This window comes from Triturus cristatus, chromosome 10 (genome assembly GCF_964204655.1).
Source record: "Triturus cristatus chromosome 10, aTriCri1.1, whole genome shotgun sequence".
Lineage (NCBI taxonomy): Eukaryota > Metazoa > Chordata > Amphibia > Caudata > Salamandridae > Triturus > Triturus cristatus.
Window position 1 is genome coordinate 1,233,856,265 of NC_140593.1, and position 27,643 is coordinate 1,233,883,907.

A 27,643-nucleotide genomic window follows, 5' to 3' on the forward strand; every position below is an offset into this window, starting at 1 on the left:
CATCTCCATCTGCTTCTGAGGTGAGTGCTATCTACGCTATCCAAAGGTTCCATAGAGAAAGGCTCACATTCTCAGCAAAGAGTGGGCGTTTATTCTAGTTTTTTCCTCATAGACCTGAAAAAGCATTGGCAATCCATCATAGACCTCTGGAAATTAAACCAGTATTTCCGGAAACAATATTGTTACCTGGTCATCCACATGACTGCGCTGAATCGACAGGATTCATATTTCCACACTCCCTCCCACGCATCAAAGTTCCCCCATTTGGCTTTAAATCAACTTCCTGTATTTTTACATACTGCCTAGCCCTATGGCAGCTTTTTTATCAGGAAGGACGGACGTCAGGTGTTCCACTACCTCGACAACTGGTTAATATAAGCACCAATGGCATTTCAAGCGTCCAAGGCCACAGAGGCTTGCCTAAAGTTTCACAAACTAGGTCTCCTTGTGAATTATCAAAGATCATCAACTCCTCCATCCAAGAAGGTTCTGTTCCTGGGCTGCAACACTAGATAATGTTCAAGACACAGACTTTCTATCCCAAGACAAAACAACAAAGTCTCTAGGAACTGGCCCTCGAGAAAAACAAAATCTTCAGTGCGTTTGTTCAATACGAATCTAGGCATTATATCCTTAGCGATCAATATAATCCCTCTTTCACGCCTGAAAATGAGAGCCTTACAGGAAAAGCTACAAAATCAATAGATTCAAACAAAAGGATTGTTCAAGGGCCTGGTGATCTTCACACAAGTATGATGAAAGCTCTAGCCTGGTGGTCCGAGACCTCCCACCTGTCAGAACTTCACGCTCTTACCTTAAATACCTCACTTCGTAATGACTATGGATGCCCCCCTGGAGAGCTGGAGCGGTCATCTGTAGAACCTGCAAATTCAAAAAAAAGTGGTCTCCGCTCCAAAATAGCATGCATATCAATCTACTGGAGCTCATAGCCATCTTACTCAGTCGCCAAGCTTTCCTGCCAATGTTAGCAGAGTTTTGGGTGTTAGTTCCAACGGGCAATACCACCAGCATGCAGTGAAGCAGCCTCCATGAATGGAAGTTTGATCAGTCAGCTCTAAATTGGTACTTCTCAGAACCAATCCAAAGATTTATTCCCAAGGTTCCTTCAGATTTCACCTTAATTAACCTATAATAAATATTTTGGACTTTCTCCCTGCATCCAGCGCCACCAGCGTAGAGGTCTGTTCATACTCTAGGTATCAAATGATATCTAAAACAAACTAAACAACTCATGAGAACTGGTTAACTGTTTAACTCGCATGGACACACTAGTAAGGGTGCTCCAGTCACGATGGCATCCATCGCTCAATGAATTTCAGCTGCAGGCCAGTTCTGCCACTCGAAGGCTGGCGAGCCCCTCACAGAGAAAACCAGGGTGCACTCAACTAGGACACTTTACACCTCAACTACTTTGTTTGCAGAAGTGCCTCTCGAGAAGATATGTCGTTCTGCGACTTGGAAGAGTGTACATATAATTTATGTAGCATTATTACCTGGAATCAACGCAGCGATGCAGCGGTTGGACATGTTTTACTACACCACTTATTTCAATAAGGGGAGCCTCTTTTAGTTCCATCTGTTTGCTTATGTATTTATGCAAATTTTAATGTACGATATAAATATATTTATATATTAATTTATGAAATGCATATGACTGTTGTGTATATTTTCTCCCCACCTTTCACTATTTGAGCTAATACTATAAGATGTACAAATACAGTAAAAATGTAAATGTAAATTTGATACTTGTATAGCGCACTACTCACCCGCAAGGGTCTCAAGGCACTTGTACGAATACCGCTGTGGAACCCATCCTGGCTTTCCCTGTGAGGCGTCCACTCCTGGGCACCCCCAAGGTGGAGGCCAGGCATCCTTAGCGTTGTGGGGGCCGTTGTGGAGATTAAGCAAGCTATTGCCCAGAGTTGCAGAGTGGGACTCCATTATTGGAATAGGCACCAAGGCGAGAATTATCAGGTCCGTGGAATTTTTGAGCCCAAGACCCGCCGAGGCGGGGAATTGAACCCTGGTCCCGGGCTAGACCTCTGCATCAGGGTCTGCCGCTCTAATCATTGAGCCACACTTCTCCAGTAACTGTTTGCATTTCTGATTCAAGCATGTGAATCTATGATAGATCCAATACTGGAGAAGAAAATAAGTTACTTACCTGCAACTGCAGTTTTCCAGTATTGTAATCTTTCATAGATTCACATGTGACCCACCCTCCTCCCAGAAGAAGCTCCCCTTATAGTTTGGGATTATTTATTCCCACTTGTGCTTGAAAATCTGAGGGATTCAGCCTCTGTTGGGAGTGTTCTGGAAGGTGCTGTTGTCTCTTTCGTCCTTTTTTAAAAAGGACATAGGTAGAGTATTAAACTGACGTTTCAATGGCCTTTATAGCGTATGATAGTGATAAATACTGCTTTATTTATGGTTAGGGTTGCCTGTTTTCAGTTTCTATTTTTGGTCAATTCTGGTGGGGTTTTTTCAGTGTTTTCAAGTGATTTCAGTATCTTAAAAAACTGTGTTTATCAGTGGCTAAACATTTTCGCGCCATTAAAAACTACATAAACAGTTTTTTTCCGGTGTTTATGGAACTTTTTTCTTTTATTATTGCTTGCTTTCTGCACTGATTGTGCATGGTTATAGACAGTGTATGTACAGTGTAAATGAGGTCCAAATACATTTTTCAAACCAAACTTATCTTAGTACACCATACAATACTTCTTCAGTGAGTCTTTGGCCATGCACGCTTGCTCTTTCCTTCCCATGTAAACTTTTATCTGTGAAAAGGCCCTCTCAACATTGGCACTTGAGACAGGCAATGCCAAATTAGCCAGTATACAATTTGCTAACTCTGGCCACTGACATAGCTTTCCATGCCAATACTGCTGGTGCACCTGAAAATTGTGAACCTCTGTGACATATGCGTTGAACTGGGTGCATATGCCCTCAGAGTTAATGAAGCAGTCAAAAATGAGGCCGCACTTTTGAAACTCCAGAGTACCAGTGCAGCAGAATGGACTAAAAAGTCAACAGCATTCTTCATTAACTCTGAAGATCGTAAAGATGCTTTTAGCATACCATCTAACAAGTGTCAAGGATCTCTTACTGGGAAGCACTTCATCTCAGGTATTGATTGTGACAGGTCATCACACAACTTTTTCGTATACGTTGCTGAATCACTGAAAATGCACAAAATATCACTGAAATCTTTGTTGAACTTGATAAGAACTTTTTGCAGCAGCATTCCAAGTGACACTGCGTTCCATGTTTTCCAAAAGTCTGGTGTCATGTTTTCACCAGTATCCCAGACGCTTTGTGCACTCTTTTCACATATACCTGTCACTATACCTTGCATTGAATGTTTAAAGCCTGGGGTGTTTGGCAATTCACCTATCAATTCTGACTCACTAGAAAAGAGGGCTCATGTATCAAGGGTTTTTACCCATTTTGTTTAGGTAAATGTGATGGTACATATTGGTAAAGATTCTTATGAAACCTACAGTTTTCCTATCAGTTAAAGACTCAAATGTAGCCAAAAATCAAATATGATTTTGATATTTCCTGATCCTTAACAGTATAACATAAATAAACAACACCTAAAACATGCTTCAAACCCTGTATCTTTAGACCAAATACCACAAAACTGAAAAAAGATAGAAGAAACAATATTTTAGTGACATCCCTAAACTAAAAAACTCAAACAGAAAAATGTTAGCCCAATCTGTCTTACTGCTACCTAATATAACAAAGTGACATTGTATTGGCCCCTTCAGGAAGAATTAAAAATGACTCTTTCACTCTCCTTTTTCGTTCTTTGAATGGCATTTAGTTTGTGGTTGTGCAGGTTTTTTTTCAGTGTTTATATGTTTACACTGGTGAGGGCTATTGCCCTTCCAGTAGGGTTTTATCAGTTATTATAGGTTTAAACCTAAAATTGGACAGCCTGTTTATGGTACTGTGGGACTCCCACTTCGACGGGGAATGATTCAAGCATGTGAATCTATGAAAGATACCAATACTGGAGAGCTGCAGTTACAGGTAAGCAACTTATTTTCATATATATTCTAAGGTAAGGATTCTGCGGCTAGAAGTCTATCAGATGAACAAGTTACTTACCTTTGCTAATGCCTTATCAGGTAGAGACTCTATCTAGCTGCAAGTTCTTTACTGATCCTTCAATGCAAACTGCATGTCATTTACAATTGAAAAGATTCTTCACACTAGTCAAATAACTGTTTCATTGGCAATAAGGACTTTTAGGACCCATCTAATCTGCCTGTTAACAGACAAGTACTGCAAAGCCCCTTCGGTTGACTGCTTGCTGGGTATTACAAACCCTGCATGGTATTTAGGTGTATCGCAGAAATCTAAAAATGCCCTTTCCATCATTATTATCCCCATGAAACCCAGTCAATTCAGTTGATCCCCTTGATGGGAACTAAACCTGAATGGAAACTGGACACCCTTTCTTTTACAGTCCCTCGAGCTACTTCCTAGAGAGGCCAAGAATAGAACGTGTTTTGACACACAGCTGCCCCCACTATTAAAATGGGATCTCTGACGCCTGCTCTAAAGCGAAGGACTGAATTAGTGATGAGAATTAACTTGCAGACTACCTCATGTCCATTGATCCCTCCAGGGAGGCCAAGTACTGAAAGGATGTGCCCCTTAAAACGATCCGATCAGGGCCAAGAACTGAATGGCTGTTAGAGGTGATCCATCTAGAGAGATCTGGGCTAGTCTTGATGCATATTTGCTTATATTCCTTTTACCCCTGGCTGTTCCAAATCAGGGTTTATGCAGCCAGTGCAGAGGTGTCCACTGCCTTCCCTTGTGTCTTTTAATGAGGCAAGCACTACATTGCTCATGCTTTTAATCCTGTCTGATGTATTGTCAAGCCTGAATCCTTGTATTAACTGTCATGGAAATAGGATGGCACATCACGTACAGACACTAGTGGTTTAAGGTTGGAGTATCTTGCCTTGAGTGCTCATCATTGTGAGGCATGTTCATGGTGCTACTGCTACTTCCTCTAACCAGCCCTTTATTCTTCGCAGGTAGAGGATGACTTTGTGCTGGAAACTGAGAAAGAGAAGTTTGAAGAGGAGCTAAGACTGATTGTGGCCCAGACACGGGAGATTCTGCAGAGCCTGCCTGTGGAGGAGCGTCCTGCCTCTGCTGCAGAGTCTGCAAAGTCTGAGACTAGCAGTCAAGTAAGGGCTGCTTTTGTAATGCATATGGGTTTTCTGAAGCACATATGAACTGTTCTTTTCACTTAACTATTCATTTTTAATTCAGGCAGGGTCGTCTGAGCACATCCAGATAAATCCTGCATCCTCTCAGACTGGCAGTAAGTATATCAAGTGTGGCTTCGGATGGAGGTAGCGTACCAATTTCCTCTCTCCCTAAACTCCCTGTCTCCCCCTCATGGATCTGTATGATAAACATGGGGGTTGAACTTAAAGTTAACATACAACATTTGTGCGCCTCGATCTAGACCTGTGGCTGCTAATATTGACGAGTGTGCAGCTGCTGACGAAACGTGTAGAACCTGTGTGTTCGTTTATGTGGGGGTGCTGTCACTGAACATGAGAGGGAGCATTTCGATCACCCTTGTACCCTTGCTTACCCACTCCTGGCAAAGGGGTATTCTATCTGGGGTAATGTTTTCTGTCTTTGGCCTGTCCTGCAGTAGCACCACTCATGAACGCAGTGGGAAGTAATAGTGCTTGTGAGCTATGATAATCTTTTTGATTTTGTATCTCAAACAAAAAGAATCTAAAGAAAACATCAAATTATATTTCAAATTTTACTTTTTTCATCATTTTTAAACCCATTATTCTGCAGGCAAATCAACAAATTATAACCGTTATCCTGAGTTATCCCAGAAGATGAAAAAAGAGGGCAAGTAGTAGCAGCAAAAGAACACAAATAAATTTGTCATGCATGTTCCCATAGCTTAACTCTTTTTAAGCAATCCAGTAAAAGAGATTGGACTGGTGTGTCCTGGGAATTAGTGGCATACAGAAATGGCAGGCTTTACCATAGGTATATAATATAAGATTTTCTTTTGTGAGGATGTTGGCCTGGATTTGTTGAAGTCATGCCATGGCACATGCTTAATTTCACTGATTATTGCTGCGTAGGCTCCCTCCAAGCCGCCATCACAAGCTGAACGTCTCACATCATTGATTCCGCCTTACAGAGTTGAAGTGGCGCCCTTGCAGGTTTTTAGTGCTGTGGAAGTGATTGCCTTTGCACCGCTTTGCTGAACATATTGGTTCCTCCATAGCAGCATTGTACAGCAGCAGGCTTACCCATGAGGACATGTGAAGATTTTCTGATAGGCTAGTGTCTGTGAAAAGTTGATTGGCCTTGTTCAGTCTTCCCAACATTTTTGTTTATGGCTGCATACTCTAGTCTGAACTGCCAAACTTCTACAGGCACCAGCCTCTGTCTTCAAGGGGTTTCTATATGAAACTCTTCATCAGGAGGGATGTTTTTGCTCATGTTAGGGCTAGGGTCCATATTTTAAGATGGCTTCAAAATTTGAAGCCCTCAGAATGCAGAATATATTGAGGGATTAAAAGTGAAGTAAGCGGTGCCTGGCCTCGCCCCCATGATCTGATCTTCATTCTCCATTTCTGTCTTTGTGGTTGACTTTAGGATTCTGCAGTACCTTCCATGACATGCAGTTTGAATGCTTCCATAAAACATTTTCTACATGTTCGTTTTCATCTTTTCCTCCCGCTCCTTTTCCCAGGTGAGGCTATGCCTCAGTCGTCACCAGTTGGTCGCTGGAGGTTTTTTATCAACCAAACCATGAAGAACCGTGATGCGCAGTCTCCCTCTTCTGTTTCACGGCAATCCCTGGGAGCTGTGGACAAGCAGACCTTGGCAGACCAGCCCAGCAAAGGTGAGCGTGTATCCGTTAGAATCTGCATAGAATCTGCAGTGTCTTACTAGGTACAAAATCCATGCCTTAGAGTACTTGTGTCTGATATTGGATAATAATAGTGAGAGCATGGCCAATTGTCATGACTGCTATATAAATTATTCTCATTTGATCCAGAATATGTAAATTGATCTTTTTTGAACAGCTTGAAATTAGTCATGGGTACGTGCCCACACATTCAATCTCTTTCCCTTCTCAGGTAGTGGATTTGTTTTAAATTCTTATGCTTAAATTAGTCCCCATTTCCAGTTGGTCATGTTGGTACATATTGATTTGCATTGTTTAATAAATGCATTCATGCAGAGTAAACCATTTCGAATAGGCCATTCACCTTATTATGGTGGCACAAGCATCAGATAATGAGGTGCAGGGTCTGAAAACTCCAGCTCTCAGCAAGGTGATCTCTCCTCAGATATTCATCAGTCAATCAGGGATTCTTTAAAGCGAGCTACCCACCCGTGAGGATCTCGAGGGGGAGGGAGGAGCAGCTCCGGTCAGTTGAAGAGCCAGGTCTTGACAGTCTTCCTGAAGCATTGAAGGGTGGGGGCGTGTCTGATGTTGATTGGAAGCTTGTTCCAGGTTTTGGCTACGATGTAGAAGGTTCTGCCCCCCTGTTCTTGCTCTGTGGATACGCACGAGTGCGGCGAGGGCACGGTCAGCTGATCGGAGGTTCCTTTTAGGTACGTGGAAGGAGATTCTGTCGTTGAGATATTGGGTTCCGGTGTTGTGGAGGCATTTGTAGGTGTGGGTGGGTATCTTGAAAGTTACTCTTCTCAACAGGGAGCCAGTGGAGGTTGCCTAGGTGTTTGGTGATGTGTTTGTGTCGAGGGATGTCGAGGACGAGTCTGGCTGCGGTGTTCTGTATAGTCTGGAGTTTGCGGAGCAGAGACTTGTTGACCCCGGCATAGAGGGCGTTTCCGTAGTCCAGTCTGCTGGTTATGAGTGCGTGGGTGACGATCTTCCTTGATTCGGGGTAGATCCATTTGAAGGTCTTTCGGAGGATGCGGAGGGTGGGTGTTGAAGCAGGTGGAGGCGATGGTGTTGGCCTGTCGGATCATGGAGAGGGAGGAGTAGAGTACGATGCTGAGGTTTTGGGCGTGGTCCGTGCAGGTAGGGGGCTGCTGAGGGCAGTGGGCCACCAGGTGTTGTCCCATCAGAGGGGGGGGTCCGAGGACAAGGACCTCTATCTTCTCCAAGTTGTGCTTCAGGCAGCTGCTGCTCATCCAGGATGCGACGTCCTTCATTCCTTCCTGGAAGTTGAGTCTGGTGGTGATGGGGTCTTTGGTGAAGGAGAGGATGAGCTGGGTGTCGTCGTTGAAGGATACCATGCTGTCTGATGATGGCGGCAAGGGCTGCCATGTAGAAGCTGAACAGCGTGGGTCTGAGTGATGATCCTTGGGGTACATTTATAGCAGTAATGTAATTAGTATCCACTAGAAATTACTGAAGGATACTTCTAACCACAGATACCTCACCTTTAAAATATTCTTCAGGTGCAAGCCTAGACCAGAATGTTTTTTACAATACTCCTGCATGCAGCGCAGCTCCATGCAGCCTCCTGCTACCACCAACGGAGTTGCATTTAAATGCCACTCATCCGAAATGACATTGGTTCCTTTCTTTCCATGCCTTCTGATATGGATCCAAAGCTCTGCTCCCAATTTCGTCGGTCTTCTGGTATTGTAAACTAAATCCATTGTGCTAGGGAACTATATCCTCTCATAAGACTTCAACCAGGCTGAGAGACCGTTGGAAAGAGATTATCGTGACGGACCTGCAAGAGGTGCATCTCTGGTGCTTCGGCTCAGGCACAACTCAGTGGTGCAGCCAAGGGCACGTTAATTCACCCAAAGGCGGGATTCAGGACCGGTAAGCGAAGGTGTACATCACCAACACAAGAAATAGTTGCGTGCCTCACTTAATTCTTAATCCAAGTCGGAGGGTACACCTGCTTCCATTCCCAATATTGTGCATGCGAGAGATCTACTTCTCAGTAAGTCCTCTATTAAGTCAAAGTCGAAATCCAAACATAAATGCAAGAAAGCGAAGTGGAACTCTACCCCATCCTGCCACTCTTGGATCATTTGAGAAGGTGGAAGGAAATTAGGAATCCAGTAGGTCTCCCTCTGGATCTCCAATTGCAGATCAGATTCCCCAGGTGGTGCCTTTATGCCCTGATTTCCCTAGGCCATCAGCAGCGCAGAAAATATAGACACCTTTAAGAAGGCTATGCTGCTTATATTTGACACTCTTCCACTTCCCTCTGGCATGTCTACTGGCCTCAAGGATCCACAGGGGCTGTCTGTCCTGCAGCCCTGACCTGCCTAGGGTCTGCTCAGACTTCCACCCTGGTGCCACATCCTGCATCGGTCCCTCTCTTGTCGACACCAGTTCTGACATCACCGGCGCAGGTGGAAGATCCAGTTCTGATGCCTGACTACGAATCAACTTTAGCGCTATCTTGACCAATGGTGTTCTACGAATTCATAAAAGCGCAACCGGACAGCTTACAGCCTGATTCCAGTCCTAATCCTCTTCTACAACCGGCGCACCCCCATAGGTTCCATTGTCCTTTTGAATCCGATTCCGATCACCAGAATGCCACCAGAGATGATGATGATGATGGTGATGGAGATGATTCATCTGCATTATAGGGATGATATTTGTTTCAGGGACTTACAGTGGGCTTCATAATTCCCCTAATACAGGGTTGAACTTACCTTGGGCCCCCAAATGGAAGAGAGAAGCATATTTGTATGTTCATTTAACGTTCACTGATGTCTTGAGCCTGCAGTTACCCTCCATTAAGGTTAAGACAAATGTCCTTCAGGAAATCTTGCAGCCCGGGCCGGCCACATCTGAGCCCTTCTTTCTATTCAATGAAGCCCTCTTTGATACTTTAATGGGCACCTAAGCAAAACCCTGTTCTCCAATATTGGACCTTTCATATATTCACATATTTTAATCATTCCCCGTCATCAGGCTGGAAATCCCTATTACATTTTTAAGTAACTTTCTTTTCTTTTTGAAAAACTTTATTCGACAATTAAGTCATGAAAGTATCGTACATCAAGCAATTACATTAACATGGATCAAGGAGAAACAGCAATAAAATAAACTCAACACAAGATATTTACACTTAAACACCCTAGATTACGAAATATTCCATGATTACTAATCGATGCTAATTCCTAGACATCCAGTTCGATTAAAGCAATTCATTTTTAAACAACAATATTAACTCATCCACAACAAAAATTAATCGAAACCACAAAAAAACCAAGACTAAGGTTTTTACATGTGAGGATGGATGAGTAAATTTATATAAAATGATAAAAACATGACTACATTAGGGTGCCTTATCGTTGGTCGCTTTCACATTAGAGTGTCTATGCCGTATAGTCCAAGCCCACTTAATATATTTAGCCATTGCTATTGCAATTGTCGGGCTTGGATCAGAGCGCAAGATTCTTAGTGCCTCTTCATACCTTCGAATGCCTATAAGGCGACAGACAGGTAATACCCATTTGTTTCGAGGGTGCTCATAGAGGGGACAAAAGAAAATGAAATGACTAAGAGACTCAATCGTGTCTCTACATTTAGGACATTTATCCTGCGACCCATTAGTCCATTTGCACGTAAATGTACAAATGGGAAGGGTACCTATCCTAAACTGGAAATATAATTTACGATCGATTGGTTCTTCAATCATGCCCCAGAATTGTTCCTGCCCAGGAAGGGCCTTAATCTCTAGGTATCTAGCTGTTAGCTGGGATGTACTCCCCCTGGAAACAGATTCCATGACTACGAATTCCCAGTACTTAGCTTTGACAATATCTTTTGAAGGGAAAACCGCGTTTTGGGGATCATCCCATAGATTACTCCATCCCAGTCTGAAAAGTAGTGTTTTGATGGACTTCAGCCATTCTATTTTATGAAAGAGGTCCTTCTCCATTATTTCTTTTAATCCCAAAGCATAGTGCCTGAGTTCCTCAGTTGACCAAACCCTACGCCAATACAACAATGGTCGCAGATTAGCAGTGTCTTGCAAGGTTTTTAGACCGAGGTCCCAAAAGAGGGGTAACAGGGGAGTACTTTGTGGTACACCAACGATTTTACGTATAAACTCGCTCTCCATTGTATTCAGACGTTTGGGATTGTTACCATAGCCCCATAGCTCTGCACCATATAATGATGAGCTACGAATCTTCATTGAATAGATTTCTAGAAGTGGGCTTATTGGCTGCGAGTGCGAAGCTTTAAATCTTTTTATGAGAAAGCCTGTCTGCTGTTGGAACTTCAGAATTGACATGTCTAGTTGGCTTTTCCAGCACATATTCTTCTGTATCGTGACTCCCAGATATGTAAATGCGTCGACTTGTTCCAGAGGCGAGCCACCCATTACGATTTTACCACCAAACGGTTTATAGGATCTACACGGGTTAGGGCCGTTAAGAACCATAAACTTGGTCTTGGAAACATTTATTTCCAAACCACGGAGCAAGCAGAACTCTTCAAAGCGTCGGAGGGTGAGCTGCAGGCCACTCGGAGTTTTGGAAATCAGCAATGTATCGTCCGCGAACATGAGAACTGGGATACGAGTACCATTCATAGCCGGTGCATCCGAGGGGACCCGGGAGAGGAACTCAGCTACCCCGTTCACGAAGAGCGAGAACAAGGTCGGTGCCAGAACACAGCCCTGCCGAACTCCACGCTCCACGGGGAAAGACTCCGTTACCTCCCCCTGCCGCCCCCATCGGACCCGAGCAAAATTGTTCTCATGTAAGCGGACCACCAATGCCAACAACTCCGGCGCCATCCCCAACTCCTCCAATACCTTCCATAGCTTGCCTCGTGGGACCAGGTCGAAGGCCGCCCTTAGGTCAACAAACACAGCATATAGAACCCCTTTATCTAGAATGACTGTCCGCCAATAGAGGACGACAAACCTGAAGACCTGATCTATTGTGCTTGTTTTTGGACGAAACCCAGCCTGTAAAGGACTTAATATACTGTTATCTTCCATCCAGGTCTGAATTTTGCCCAAAACCAGTCGGCCCAGGATTTTTTGCATAGCGTCTATTAGGCTTATGGGCCTATAGTTGCAAGCCAGCGATTTGTCCCCTTTTTTTATATATCGGGACAATTTCGGCACCCTTCCAAGAATGAGGGATACTCATTCCCTGGGCTATGGCGTTAGCTAAATGAGTAATGTATGAACACCATCTTTTTCTATTGTGGAGAAATACATCGGCCGGGATACAATCCATGCCAGGTGCACGTCCCTGGGTAACCATGTCAAGCGCTGTGTCAACCTCCTCTGTGGTAAACACAGGGCTATTATAGAACGGCCTCTCCCTTTGGTGCATACTAGCATCCTCGATACCTTTACAATATTGTGACTTAAAGAAGTCTATCCAAGAACTCTGGGGTACATGGTTATGAGGACTGTCAATAATTTCGCCCCTCTTCCATTTAAAAATATCCCAGAATTTTTTCTGGTTTTTGTCTGCGCATGCTGCTTTGAATTCTTGCCACTGGCACTCATCCCAATCTTTTTTTGCTTTCCATAAGGTCTTTTTGTGTGCATTGCGAGCTATTTTAATCTTGCTCATATCCTTAGTTTTGAGGACGAGACCCAAATTGCTGCGCGCATATTTGCAGGAGGCATTATACCAATCCTCCTGTTTGCGTTTAGGGGCTTGTTTTGCTTTAGAAGGTCTGCAAAAGCATGATTTCAACCTTGCTACTAGTTTTTCATATATAATCTCTTGTTCAACTAGAGGTTGACAATTGTTACCTATTGCCATGATTGATAACAACGCCTCTTCCACATAGGACTCGATGCTGCCTAAAAGATCAGGGTGCTCAACAACGTTACGCCATTTAAGGTGGCGTTCATCATTTGATAAAACGGCAGCTGGACCAATCATTTTTTCAAAACCATAAGTCTCCCTATCGCCCAATCCTAATTTAAAAGTTGCAACTAGCGGGTTATGATCACTTTCTATCCGTGTCTCAACCACCATATCCACAAGGGTATGCCACATCATTAGGTGAACCAGGAGATAATCTATGTTGCTTGCCCTGATGCCATTATCATACGTTTTATTGCATGTCCTATCTGATATGGTTCTGCCGTTAGCCGCCCTCAATTGGTTGCTCAGGCAAAACCCATTCAGATACAGGGCCGCCTCAGTCCACTTGGTCACTGCCTTTGTCTCAAGCAGTGGAACACCCCACTTCAGATCTTCATCCTCTACTAGAAGCATATCTTGAGACCCTAGAGGCTCAAAATTTGTATTAAAATCACCCGCTATAAGTGGGAGCACATCGATGGGGTTAGATTCGACGAGAGTACTTAGTGCAGGCATCACCTCAGAAATTTTCCCACCAGGTAAGCCCCTTACGTATACATTGTATACGTTAATTTTGAGGTTTGGTGTACAAGTCAATCTAACTCCCAATATATCATTATTCTGGGTTAGAATAGATTGAATTTTACACCCTAGGCTTTGTTTGATCCAAATGGCCAAACCTCCTGATGGTCGTCCCTTAGATTTTTTGACCGCCGGGACATAAAAATTCAAATAGCCCAACATAAATACAGGCTCTGTTGACCATGTCTCCTGAAAAAGACAGATATCATGCTTGTTAATGAAGTCTGCCCACAGAGGAGAGAGAAGTTTTGAACCAATACCCGCAACATTCCAGGATAGAAACAGCACATGACCAGCGGGATTAATTCCGCCATTAACACTCCCATTTTTTAGTATAGGTAAAGGGACTACACCTTGTAAAAGGTTAGGGGCGCCCTCAATACTTAGATTTTCATATTGGAGTTCGCCTTGTAAACCTCCCTCACCAGCCCCTCCAATGTTAGCTTGATCATGAAACCTACTGGCATTAGTTCCATCAGCTATTCTAGGGAGATCCCATTGGCGTGTGCCCTGTACTTCCTCTATGACTACATGCAGTTTTTCATGATTGCCCGATGTCATCGGGGCCGCATATAGCATTTTATGTTTAGGATACACTCTACCCTTATTCAGTCAGTCGCAGTCCACTAGCCCAGAGAGCACATCGAATCTATTGATGGATCTTATGTCCTCGTAAGCGTTACCCCTCAACAGAGAGCCCCCGCAAATAAACCCACCTAGGGGCAAGGACATGGGTGCATAGAAAAATGACAATGGCATTGTGCGTATTAGGGGAGAAGGGTCGATTTGGGGCCAAGAGCAGATATGTTCCATGCACCATCTATCCCTAAAGTTAATAACAACACAATCCCCCTTCAATGACTTAGGACTCCTACCCACCCAATTCACTCGCCTAGCATACAGGATTTCAGCTCGCATATGGGTCGGCAGTGGTCGCTTATCATTGAGCCAAAAGGTACATTTGTTCTTTAAGTCCCCATAAGATTCTCTTGCTCCATCGGCCAAAGGTGGAACCCCCGTTAAGATCACCACATAAGGGGCGGCTTCCGGGGGCAGATGTAGATCAATTAGGGCCGATGAAGTTTGCGCAAGAGGTTGAACAAGTGGGGGTGGCTTGTCCCTTTTAGCTCTGCCTGTCCCAGGGCTATTTGTTACTACAGATGGAAGTGGATGGTCGGCTCTGGGTTGGTTACCAGGAGCTGGGGTGGGTTGAGATCCATTAGAATTAGTGGGATTGTTTTTCACAGTTGCATTATTATCAATGAGGTTGGTCTCGGTACAATGGCCTACTACACCAGGACATTCCTTTGGTACTCCCAAGCCTTGCCTGCCACCTCGGGGTTGGGCCGCTGCAAGTGAAAGTTCCATACATGTCAGTCTACTTTCAATCGAACCAAGCCTTTCATAAATCGGGTCACACAGATTCTTTACAATTCTTTCTAGTCTCTTCCAAAATATCTTTGGGTCTGATTCTGCCCCACACATAGACCCCGTAGATAATGATAGGTCTGGCCGCGTTTCAGTAGTTAATGGTTTAGGACATGGGGGTAAATCCCTCCTTATGGCAGGGGGAGGAACGTGGTCAATATTAGGCTTCTTCCCAACAACAATCTTTTGGTTTCCCCTGCGAGATTTTTTCGAAGTAGGGGCTACTTGTTGGTGATCAGATGCCGCTATTCTGTTGCTAGTAGAGCGGGTTTTGATACTTGATAGAGGCTTAGAAGTCGGGACCATATTTGCGCTGTTTGCGACATCAGCATTATCAACCAATATTTCGATCACAGGGGTCGGACACATCATGAGATCATCATTTTGCTCTTCCTCCAGAGGAGATATGCAGGTCATAGAATCCGACCTAACGGGCTGACCACAAGGTGGTGAACTTAGATTAGCCATACTTCCTAAAGAGGACCTCTTGTCACATAGGATATCTAAAGATAATCTTTTTTCAGTTAGTTCGATATCCTTTGCAAGCACTGATTGCACCCGAACCAGGAAGTTGTCCAATGTTCCCATTAGTGCTCCCCCAGTCGACTGTGTGGTAAAACCATCCCTTTTAGCAGACTTTTCCATCCTTCGATAATACTAGCAGCCACTTAACACGAATTCCCACAGCGTTACACACAAGGGCCTGATGCTTACCCTTTGTTGATTCTCTTTAGGCAATGCTTGTTAGGGGAAGGTCCCGTTCCGTTCTCGGTCGATCTCGGACGGGCTCAGACGGGCCCGCCCTTGGCCCGGGCTTCGCCCGGCGTGCGCCCGCGCGCGTCCCGCGATGCGTGGGCCGTGAGGAGTCTTATGGCGTCAGGGCGGGAGGGCGGGGGTACGGGAAGAGGCCACAGCTGTGTTAGATTACGGGGCTGCTGGTCCTCGCAGTCCCGTGTCCGTTGCTCTACCTCAGCACCCAGTCGCCTTTGAAGATGTTGTCAGTTCCCTCGATGTGGCAGCACTCGCCAGATCCTTGGTTTAAAAATTAATAAAAATGGCACACAAACAGGCTCCAGACACGAACGGCACCCGCGAAGCGGGGGCCGTGAGGAGTCTTATGGCGTCAGGGCGGGAGGGCGGGAGTACGGGAAGAGGCCACAGCTGTGTTAGGCAACATTAAACAGTGTTAAAATAACCATAGTCCTGAACCATATTGTTTGTTTAGTGGCACATCCACCTCATTTGAAGCAACTGGTACTTCAGCAAGTGAGGTGGAATAAGTATCAGCTCTCATCCCACAGCACCCTTCCCACTCCAAAAAACAAATGGGCCACTATATCTCAGATTTCTATTGCACGTTCTGAGTTAGGGAGACCCGAAGCAGAGCTCTGCTCTAACCTCTCAGTGAACTCAAAAGTGTTACTTTCTAGGTCTACGGTAGGACTGCTGCCGTCATTTATGCTATAGGCTTCGAAGTCAACGGTGAACCCTTCATTGTCAAACCCAACTGTCGACAACTACACCGTCAACGTCGGCACCCTCAACATAACACCCTTGAAGACAAATCCGTCAATCACCGTATTGTCTGAACCTGTTTTTTCATCGGTGATGAAATCTCTGCCTTTCCAAATTTTTGATTGAGAACAGGAAGAAGATGCCAGTGACCTTGCATCACCAACTGCCTCGGCCCAACACAATTGGATGCTAGCTACATTCCTGATTTGGAGGATGAGGGTGAGTCTTTCCACAAATATGGCTATTGGCAAATTTATGTTCCTCATAATTCGCACACATATGTACCTCCTTGATACAGTAGGGAGCCATTGTTAGCTCAAGTACTCATGGCCTTCTTATATACTTTGCAACAAATAATGGACAATTCCAAATACTGCTACCTGCAGTTCCGCCTCCTTAACCAGCCATACCTCCTGTACCTGTTCGTCGCCTCCTCCTCTGGCCCTCATGTCATCCACACCTCCTCGCCAACCACCATCACATCCCGCACATCCAAGGGAACCATTTTCTGCAGCAGCCTTGAATCCTCTTGTCCTCACTTGTGGCGGAGGACATGGAGGATGATGAGGATATGGGTAATTCTTTATTCTCCAATGTAGAAGAGGAGGAAGGAAAGCTTCCTCAATGAGATGATGGTGGTATTGATGACAGAGATGATTTCATCCTTCTATAGGATTATAATAACCTGCCCAATCCACTGGATTTATTGGATAAAATATCCTGTTTCCATAACTTAATGGAAAGCGCTGCCAGGAAATTCAACCTGCCAGTGACATCAGTAGAACGGGGGTGTTTCATGTATTGCTTTATGGAACAACTACAAAAGTCTATAAAAACTGTAGCAGTCCTGGATTTTGAATAGCCTTAAGGGGTAAAACTAAAGCGGACACCTACTACTGTCCAGCAGTTATACTATGTCTGAAGCAAATGTACAAATCCCCTGATACAGCTTCAGCTTGTCTGACTAGCCACCTAGAGCTTACTTTAGTGATCATTACAACCGCTCAGAGGAAATCATAGAATCCCACTATACCATCCTCTAGATAGAGATAGCAGGCATCTAGAAAATCTTGGGAAATTTTAGGATAGTATGATCGCCAAATGCAGCAGGACATTGCACTGTTGCCGGGCATCATCCCTGAGGATAAAAAAAAAAGACTGCTAAATCAGTCCTAGAAGGTGGGAGAACTTAATTCAACTGCCATTATTGTTGCAGCAGTGGATGTCTGCATTGCAGGCTTTCATCAGATTACAGGGGGAGCTGTCTTGAGAAGGCTGGCTAAGATCCAAAGCCGTCCATCCTGAGGTTCATTTGAAATTTTTGGAAAACGTGGAGGAGGCTCAATAAAGGTTGCAAAATGGACACAGATCTTGCAAAAACCCTGGGTCTTTTACAATGCCATCGATCTGATAAGAAAGAAGACCAGGCAGTGGAGACCTATTCTGGCCCTCAGACTGCTCTACAAGTGTCTGAAGAAAACAATCCTTTCAGATGATTACTCTTCAGGAAGTCCTCCTGATGATCCAGGAGTAAATGGTATCTTCCAGACGCATACTTCCATATATCCATCCACCCCAGGCTCAGAAAATACCTCAGTTTTTCGGTGGCAGGACATACCTTTTGATGGCTTATGCAAGTTTGGCATAAAAGCTGACTCTGCTTAAGAATGTCTTAAGGAAATTAAGGCCACAGCACGCTCTCTGGGTCCCTTGACCCCTGGCAAACAGTTTCCTCACCAGTAGCAGAAATTCAGAGGCTATTCTAGGGGGCTGAAATATAGAGCACCTCAGTTTTTCCAGTCTCTGCTGCAGTCTCAACAGTCCTTTCAAGGCCATGGCCAAGGAAAAGGCAGACACCATACACGCCATCAAGGGCACCAGTCTTCCTAGTCCTTCCTCCCCAGTAACAGCAACTGCCAAGCCACCGTAACTTGCCATTAGTGGTGCACACCCATTCGGTAGTCAGCAAAATCCAGCATTTCCTCTGAGGGTGGTGATCCATTATGTCCAATTGATAAGGTCTCTGAATTGTTAAGCATGCCCTCCCCTTCATTTCTACTCCACCGATATTAGCCCCCCCGATGTCCCCCACCTAATTTTCATAGCAAATCTCAGGGAACTCCTTGTTCTTTGTCCATTCTGTTGCACGTGGTGCAAAGTGTGCTGCCTGAAGAAGCCATCAATAAGGTTCTAGACTTGGAAATAGAATAGAGAAGGGTTGGTACTCTTGCTTTTTCCTTGTCCTTAAGAAGGATGGAGGGTTTTGGCTTATCTTAGATCTTTGTCCTCTGAATGCCTTCCTATGGAAGTACAATTTAAAAATGCCCATGGTAGCCTTGGACCTGCAGTTTGCATATTCATATACCTGTCCTTAATGTAGGCTAAGAGTTTTTTCAGTTTGCTGTGCTCCCCTTTGGCCTCATAAGTGCCCCTTGGGTACTCACGAAAGCGAAGACAGGGGTCCCCACCCATTTTGTGAGTCCAGAGATGCCAGTCTTCCTCTGGCTGCTGAAGATGGGCTCGCCGCAATCTGCCATGGATGACTGGGAACCTCCTGACATAATTGGGGTTCATGACAAACGAACTGCAATAGCACCTGACTCCTTTACAGAGGGTTCCTATCAATGGAGCTGTCCTAGATATGGTACATTCAAGGGTTGTCCCTCCTCTGGAAAAAAGTCTAGGACATTTGGGCTATGACTCCTGTGCTTTACCCTCAGTCATGGGTCTTGAGAGCAGCTCGGAGGCTTCTTAGCCTGCTAGTCGCCTCGTTTCTTCTTTTCTACTACGCCAGGTGGCATATAGCTGCTCTGCAGTGGAGTCTGAAGTCAGCACCAGCGCAGCCTCTCGGATGCAATCCAGGTTTGGAGGAGACTTCATGCGATCTGCTGTGGTGGCTGCTTGACTGCAATTGGACCTGCAGCAGAACCCTCCTCCTTCCCAAGTCAGAGTTGATGGTGCTGACGAATGCATTGTTGCTGGGGTTATCTGAGAGCTATAGAGATCAGAGGATTCAGATCTGTGGTGAAAACCCCGCCCCATCTTTTGGAGTTGTTGACCATTCATCTGGCACTAAAGGACTTCCCCCATCAAGGGGAGGCTTATAGGCTCCTCAAGGACACCACCACCTCCATGTGGTGGTGCAACAAACAAGGCAAAGTGGGGTCTTGTGCCAAGAGCCTCTTCGCCTCTGGAGTTGGCTGGGGCGTCAGGGCATGTCCCTATTGTGAGCCACTTGGCAGGATCCTTGAAAGCCAGGGTAGATGAGCTCAGCTGGCAGTATCTGGTGTCTCCATCCAGAGATAGCACTGGGCAGCTTCCAGCAGTGTGGGGAAACCCTGGTTAGATCTTTTTTACACCAGCAGTGTCAAAACTTCTGCGGGACATACAGGTAAGTTAGCCGTTTCCAGTTGGGTATAACCAATTCAACAGACACTTTAGGTTCCGGGCACTGAGGTCTGGTTAGCAGGCCTCCGTGCACTCTGAGTCCATACAAAAGAGGCATTTCCTTACGCACTACAATTAAGGTCTTCACCGAGACCTCTCTGCCCTTGGTTCCAGGCATTCTTGATTTTGCAGAGGAGAAATCCTTGACATTTGATACAATAAAGGTGGCAACTTCACTCCTTGTCAAATTATAAGTGACTTTTTAAGAACTGATCTGAAACCACTTCCGTAATAGTCAAGGTGGTAGCACAAACTCATGCCTCTGCCCCAGAAACAACTGCTCCGTTGTTCAGAGAGAGCGAGCCTGCAGGAATGTGTGCAGCACAGCGACTACCACATTGCAAAAACATTAGTGTGACAGCTCTTCTTGATTGGTACGATATGTGCAGGAATGAAGTTCTTTACAGATGTTCTGCTGCGTCGTCAACAGCAGGACTTTGAAGATATATGAGAAGGTGCTTTGGTTTATAGTGAAGTCATAGGTGCTACCAAGGACCTGGCTGAGTTGGTGGCAAGAGGCCATTGTCATGGAGTCTCTCTTAGATGGTCGTCATGACTCTGCTTGACTACCCTCAGTGCTAAGGCATGTTTCCAGCTTCTCTTTACAGTCTACCTGTAGGGCTTCTTTTTCACTGTTTAATTTTACAACTTCGACCTTTTTGGTTAGACTGTACGGCAGTATGAAGATCGTGTGTTGCATTGGTCGTAGGAGTAAAATTTCAAGTTTGGAAAAAGAAAATAGCCTGCAAAGGCTTGAGAGATTTTAGTTGCATAGGAAAATGCCAGATCTCACCTCTACAATCTGGTACATGGATTTCAGTGTTCTGGGACCCCTGCACGCAAACAAAAATACTTTCCTTTCTGATAGATACGTATAACTCAGGTTCCTGACCTTGTGAATGTTCCCCAGGCTTCAGACTGGTTCCAGAAACTTTAAAGCAGTACTCCTTTTTGCTGCTGTGTTGTGTTGCGGCTCCATGCCAATGTTGTTCCACTCCAGAAGTGACAAGTGGAGCCACATATAAACACCACCCATGTGTGCTGATTCATTTTCTGTCTTTATGTGCCTTCAGACACGGATCTGGAGCTTCTCGTTCGAGTTTGACCCCATAACATATTGTCAAAAATGTCCCAGTGTGCAAAGGAAAATGTCAGCTCCGAAGATGACCAGGTTCACACTGTGTGCAGACTGTTGAAAACAGATCTCTGTGACAGACTCTCTCAAAGTGTCTTTAGTGTCTGTGGCCGGACCACGACTCCAGGTCCTGTGATGACTGTGCCCAGAAGAACCGCAAGGCCAAACGTTTCATCGACAAAAAAAAGAAGACCGGATAACGTAACTTGTCAGACTCCAAATATGGTCCTGTTCCCTCTCCCAAAGTTGTTACTTCCGCAGATCATCACGTTTGTAGTCTTCAGGTAAGTACATGAAAAAGCATAAGAAGTCAAAGCAGGAATTGGTCCCTGTCCGCCAGTCATGGACTCCAGATGATGCACAAGGGCATTAATGTGCCTCCCAGTCTCGCTTCAAATTTACCTTTGAGCCGATTCAATGTCTTATCCTGGTTCACCTCGAGTTTGCGGTTTAGTCGGCAACGACACAGCAGGTAGAGGCCTTCATTGAGGCTATGCTACACATTTGTGGCACTGCCAACTACCTCTGGCGCACCTTCGGGGCTCAGGGATCAACGTTGGCTTCCAGTTGGCCCGCCGCCAGCAGGTCCACCCTCATCACTGTCTGTGCCCTTTGAACATGCACTGGGTTCAGCACCGCCTCCAGTGCAGGCTTTAGTTCTGGTGCCAACCCCTTCGCTGGTTCCTTTCACGTTGTCGCCAACTCTGGAGGAGTATTTACGGCCTATTGTGCTATCCGACTCCAAGCAGATTTGTCCACAACCCCAACTGAGGCCGCCCCTGGCTATGCCCGGCAATCGGCTAACAGGCAATCCCTCCTAATCTGACACTTTGCCCTTACCATATGGTAGAGCACAAACTTTATACAGTCTTTTCGGCACTCTCTCAGACAATGACAGTTTGGATGAAGGGGGTGATTATATCCCACAATGAGGACAACTGGTATTAAGAATTCCAATATTCCACTGGTCTGATGCTTCTCCAGATACCAGCCGTGTATTCACCCTCTCAAAGGAAAGCACCCAATTTGCACTAGTCATGTGGTGGGCAGCAGAAGTCTTAAACCTACAGCTCCTGACTATGGAGACCAAAGGGAATGTTTTAACTGAGGTATGTCTGCCATGTTAGGACCCTACAGAACCTTTACTAATATTTGATGAGGACCTTATGGATACACCTTAGGTCACTTTGGTAAAACCATGTTCAGATCCACCTCGGTAACAGGCAAGTTGCTCGTTGCCTAGGCCCTGCACTGGGAACCCAGTCTTTCTTACACAACATCTGACTCCAGGGAGCTTGGTGGCATAGTCATCTACCAGCAAAGTGGATCCTAAAGCCTGGCCTGCCACTTTGCCTGATTGTGAATTGAAACTGATAGAGAATGTTGGCAAACACATTTTCTCTTCTAAGAACCTAGCTTTGAGATCAGTAAATGCCAGCTGTATTCTTAGCCGCTATTCCCATGCCCTTTGAGACACGGCACAGGATTTACTGGCTGGTCTGAATGCCGTTGTGCGTCCCTTACTCCAGATATCCACAATGGTTGCAAAGCAGCAGAACTCATACTATATTCTGACGTTGATGCACCCGATTGATTGGGCCGAGCAGTGGGCAACGGCGTGACACTTTGCGTCACTCCTGGATGAAGTCTACAGGCTTTTCAGGGGCTGTCCGAGCATCCGTGATGAACATGCCCTTTGACAGCTCTCACCTCTTTGGCAAAAAAGCACACTGGGGCCTGAAACGGTTTAAAGACAGTAGAGCTGTGGCCCGTTTTTTGAGTCCGTCTTCTCTCACTAGAAAGTTCCGCCAACTTTCGCCCTTTCGTTGTCTACAATTGGGGTTCTCTGTTTGGCCAGTGCCAGACCACTCCACCAGCTGGCCCTTCAGTCCTTTCGTGGTCCAGGCCTGCGGTTGTCAACAGGGACAATGTGCAGCTCGGTCCTTTGCTTCTCCTTGAGACGCCAAACCGCTTTAGTGTGTCCTTGCAAGACACCGCTGCCATGCAGGGAGCAGCATCAGATATGTCCTGCATGCTTGGCGGGACACAGCTGCCAGGCAGGGAGCAGCATCAGATATGTCCTGCATGGTTGGCGGGACACAGCTGCCTCGCAGGGAGCAGGATCAGATATGTCCTGCATGGTTGGCGGGACACAGCTGCCAGGCAGGGAGCAGGATCAGATATGTCCTGCATGGTTGGCGGGACACAGCTGCCAGGCAGGGAGCAGCATCAGATATGTCCTGCATGGTTGGCGGGACACAGCTGCCAGGCAGGGAGCAGCATCAGATATGTCCTGCATGGTTGGCGGGACACAGCTGCCAGGCAGGGAGCAGGATCAGATATGTCCTGCATGGTTGGCGGGAAACAGCTGCCAGGCAGGGAGCAGCATCAGATATGTCCTGCATGGTTGGCGGGACACAGCTGCCAGGCAGGGAGCAGCTTCAGATATGTCCTGCATGGTTGGCGGGACACCGCTGCAAAAACAAAAATTGATGGACAGAATGCAGAACAATGTCATACATTCACCCCAGTACAGAGATCTGGGCCTAAATCCATCGTTTTTTTGCTCACCATGCCATTCCAGTTTGAACCCAGCCATATGCAAATCAGTCTTGACCCTGTGCCTCATGGGAACAGTCCAGCCCGAACTGCCAAGCCAGGTCCTCCCTGGACTGGAAACAAGCATCCTAGGACCGGTTTCGGGGTTTCACCCCTCTTCAGCCAGGATAGCTTGATTCCAGTGGCATGGAGAGCACGGGACTCACGTCTGAGCATACCCATCCCACTCGGGGTGACAAATGCAAAAACAACAATTGATGGACAGAATGCAGAACAATGTCATACATTCACCCCAGTACAGAGATCTGGGCCTAAATCCATCGTTTTTTTGCTCACCATGCCATTCCAGTTTGAACCCAGCCATATGCAAATCAGTCTTGACCCTGTGCCTCATGGGAACAGTCCAGCCCGAACTGCCAAGCCAGGTCCTCCCTGGACTGGAAACAAGCATCCTAGGACCGGTTTCGGGGTTTCACCCCTCTTCAGCCAGGATAGCTTGATTCCAGTGGCATGAAGAGCACGGGACTCACGTCTGAGCATACCCGTCCCACTCGGGGTGACAAATGCAAAAACAACAATTGATGGACAGAATGCAGAACAATGTCATACATTCACCCCAGTACAGAGATCTGGGCCTAAATCCATCGTTTTTTTGCTCACCATGCCATTCTAGTTTGAACCCAGCCATATGCAAATCGCCCTAAATGGGATGGGTATGCCCAGACGTGGGTCCCGTGCTCACTACGCCACTGGAGTCAAGTTATCCTGGCTGATGACGGATGATAGCCAGAAACCGGTCCTAGGATGCTTGATTCCGGTCCAGGAAAGACATGGCTTGGCAGTTCGGGCTGGACTGTTCCCATGAGGCACAGGGTCAAGACTGATTTGCATATGGCCATGTCTGAACTGGGGTGGCGTAGTGGGCAAAAGAACGATGGATTTAACCCAGATCTCTTGACTGGGGGAGAATGTCTGCATTGTCAGCATTCCGTCCATCATTTGTTTGTTGTAATGCTTTTCGCCCTAAGTGGGATGGGTATTCCCAGACGTGGGACCCGTGCTCACTACGCCACTAGAGTCAAGCTATCCTGGCTGATGACGGATGATAGCCAGAAACCGGTCCTAGGATGCTTGATTCCGGTCCAGGAAAGACATGGCTTGGTAGTTCGGGCTGGACTGTTCCCATGAGACACAGGGTCAACACCCGTTCTGTGCTAGCTCAAGCTGTAGTCCTTAAATATAGCTTGCCCTGATCAAATTTGATTTACCATAGCGCGTGGGCAAGTATATTTTTCCAAACCTTATGGCGCCCCCTTCCGCCCATCATCCCTCGCCGCCATTAGAGAGGGCAGCGGGTTAGTGCCCCGCGCCTCCAGCGATAAAACTGGATGAGGCCCGGAGCAAGCCTATCTGCGCCCCTCCGCGCCTGGATGGTGCCAGGCCCCCTGCTCTTCTCACACAGCATACCTACTCCAGAGAAGCTCTTCCGGAACCGTGCACTGACAGGAAGCCTCTAACATCAATGACTGGAAGAAAGGCTCAGGCAATTACAAGTGTCAATTGCGTCATTCTGTCTTCAATAAGGGCGTTCCCTCCCAGCAAAGACAACATGTATCTCAGACACCCTCTTACGTGATGACTGAGACGCAAAACACGGGGAGGGCGATTTCCTGTGTAGTAGTAAACACTAGGTCCCTAATTAAAAACAAGCATTGGCATAGTCAATAGGTCTCGCCTTTGGGACCTTATAAGTGTTTAGCCTTGCAACAGTTGCATAACTAAATACTTATAAGGTCCCAAAAGCGAGACCTATTGGCTATGCCAAGCGGCCGTGCGGCCACGAAAGTGATCGCGATCAAACATCAAAGCGGCCGCGAAAGTGAAAGTAATCGCGGTAAAGCGCGGCGCGCGCGCCCGCACACATGCACTGTAGCTCTAGGCTGGCCTGGTAGCACTTTTTGGAGCCCTCTCAATAAGTCTCGCCAGACCAGCGCATGCGCTGGGTCAGGCGAGACCTAACAAATATCAATTGGCCGATTTTGTGGTGCAACATAAACCTGATATTATATGTTCGAGGCATGTGAGCTGTAGATTACATGCTTTGCACACTCCTGCCATCTAGTGTTGGGTCCGGATGTTTGCATTTTGTTTTTCTTCGAAGAAGTCTTTCCAGTCACGAGGTACGCGTCTCCTCCTTTCGGTGATAGTGCGCATGGGCATCAACTCCATTGTTAGATTGTTTTTTTCCACCATCAGGTTCGGACGTGAATTGCTGCGCTCCAGTTTGGAACAGTTTCTCTGGTTCCCCTTGGTGTGCAATCCACTTACTCTCAACGGTATTGTTTTCGATAGCGTATTCACTTTCTTTGCGAATCGTGCAAAATACAAAAACTCTTTTCAATCGGGAAACTCGTGGAAGGCCGTGTGGCCTACCCCTTTCGGTCCACCTCGCAGTCGATGGAACAGACTCCATTTAGATTCTGCCCTCTGTGTCAGGCGAAGTTCCCACACACCGACTCACATGAACTGTGCAACTTATCTCTGGAGCACAACAAACAGGACTGCGATGCATGTAAATCTTTCTGCTCAGAGAAAACGCTCTGCGACCGTCTGGCTCAACGTCATGACACACGTTGAAGCCTCCCGGCTCGCCAACAAGTAGTCCACGCTCTGGCACCGAGCCGAAACCTTCAGGACCAAAACCAGTCTCGGGCCCAACTCCTTCGACACCCAAACCGCCTTCGGATCCAAACTTTTCGGCACCAAAGACACAGACACTGAAAACTTCGGCACCAAAACATAAAGATGCTCTACAACCACCACAGGAGCCCCGTTTCGACACCCCGCCTTCAAAACCTGACCCAAAACAAAAAGAACTTTATATTAATCTAAAAACTGGATGTATTGCAACCAAATTGCCACATAAACACAAATCGGACTCAGAGGACACATCACATTCCTTCAAGTAGTAAACATGTTGGTACTAACCCTCTTCCATCACCTCCTTCCCCACAGACTCAGCTTTTACTAATTACTCCTACTAATTCGCCACAACCACAAACACCTGATGATCAGGATGATTGGGATGGGGGCAATGATACTTCACCTGCAGACCCCTGAAAGTATTATAATATGGATTTTCCCACAGATAACGACCCTGACCTTTATCCTACCAAGCAGTCTCCACCAGATGAAAATGTAGGCTATATAGAGCTGCTAAGTAAAGCTGCTGAAGATCATGGGGTACAATTACATAAGGAATCCCTGAAGAAGGGTTTTTTCTTTGAAACCCTTAGTAGTTCCCAACGAACCACCCACACACTCCCTATGCTTAAAGGTATATCTGATACCGACAACTAGCCACAGATTCCTTAACTTAGAATTATCCCCAGGCGTCAGACTGGATCCGGAATATTTTTTTTACTGCAGCACCTCTGCGCGCCGGGGGACGATGCCACATGACCCCGCCCTGACGTCGTCCACGGACGTGACCTCAGCGAGGTCATATAAGTCCCCCCCCGGCGCGCCTACTTCAGTTCCTTCTTTTCTGCGTGCAACGTGGATCCAGAGTAAGCGGTTCCTCTGGCCTATTTTCAGGCCCCTTTTGACGCTTTCCATCTAGAACAGTGTGCGATGCCTTCGGGCTTTAAAAGGAGGGCCTCCTGTTCGCCACAAATGTTCGCGACGGACCCACACCTTATCTGCATGTGGCGTCTGGGCGAACACCACGACTTGACGGATTGCGACGCCTGCCAACATCTCATGCCGAAGTCCCGGCGAGAGCGCCAGATGAAACTACTTTCGGCTCGCCGTCTGGTTCCCGTGTGTGTTGCTTGCCCATTCCTGGTAAGTCCTGGCACCTGTCGCCGAGGTCATCGACCTCCCTTCCTCCTGTTGAAGGGGGCGCTTGTTCCTGGACTTCTCCGGACGTGCGCCCCCGAGAGTCGGCCCTCCCCTATCTGCCATTTCATGGCGCGGAGGCGACTCGAACCCAAATGGCGGCTTATGCTGCAGCCCTGCAGGCCTCTCTTGGGTCCCCTCCTCTCCCTGGGGTGGCCTCGGGCCCTCCTCTGTGTGCGGGGTCTCCGGTGGGCTCGTTGGCAGGTTCGCCCCCGGCGCCGACTGAGCCCCTTGCCTCTA

General features: G+C 46.5%; 1 protein-coding gene across 2 annotated transcripts in view; it reads left to right on the forward strand.

Annotated features, from left to right (window-relative positions):
- WNK3 (WNK lysine deficient protein kinase 3) overlaps positions 1-27,643 on the forward strand; it is a 1,041,636-nt gene that overhangs the window by 716,618 nt on the left and 297,375 nt on the right. For both annotated transcript variants that reach the window (XM_085629857.1, XM_085629858.1), the window contains exons 14-16: positions 5,082-5,237; positions 5,323-5,374; positions 6,788-6,940. In XM_085629857.1, coding sequence (XP_085485983.1) covers positions 5,082-5,237; positions 5,323-5,374; positions 6,788-6,940 — 361 coding nt within the window. The remainder of the gene's footprint in view (positions 1-5,081; positions 5,238-5,322; positions 5,375-6,787; positions 6,941-27,643) is intronic.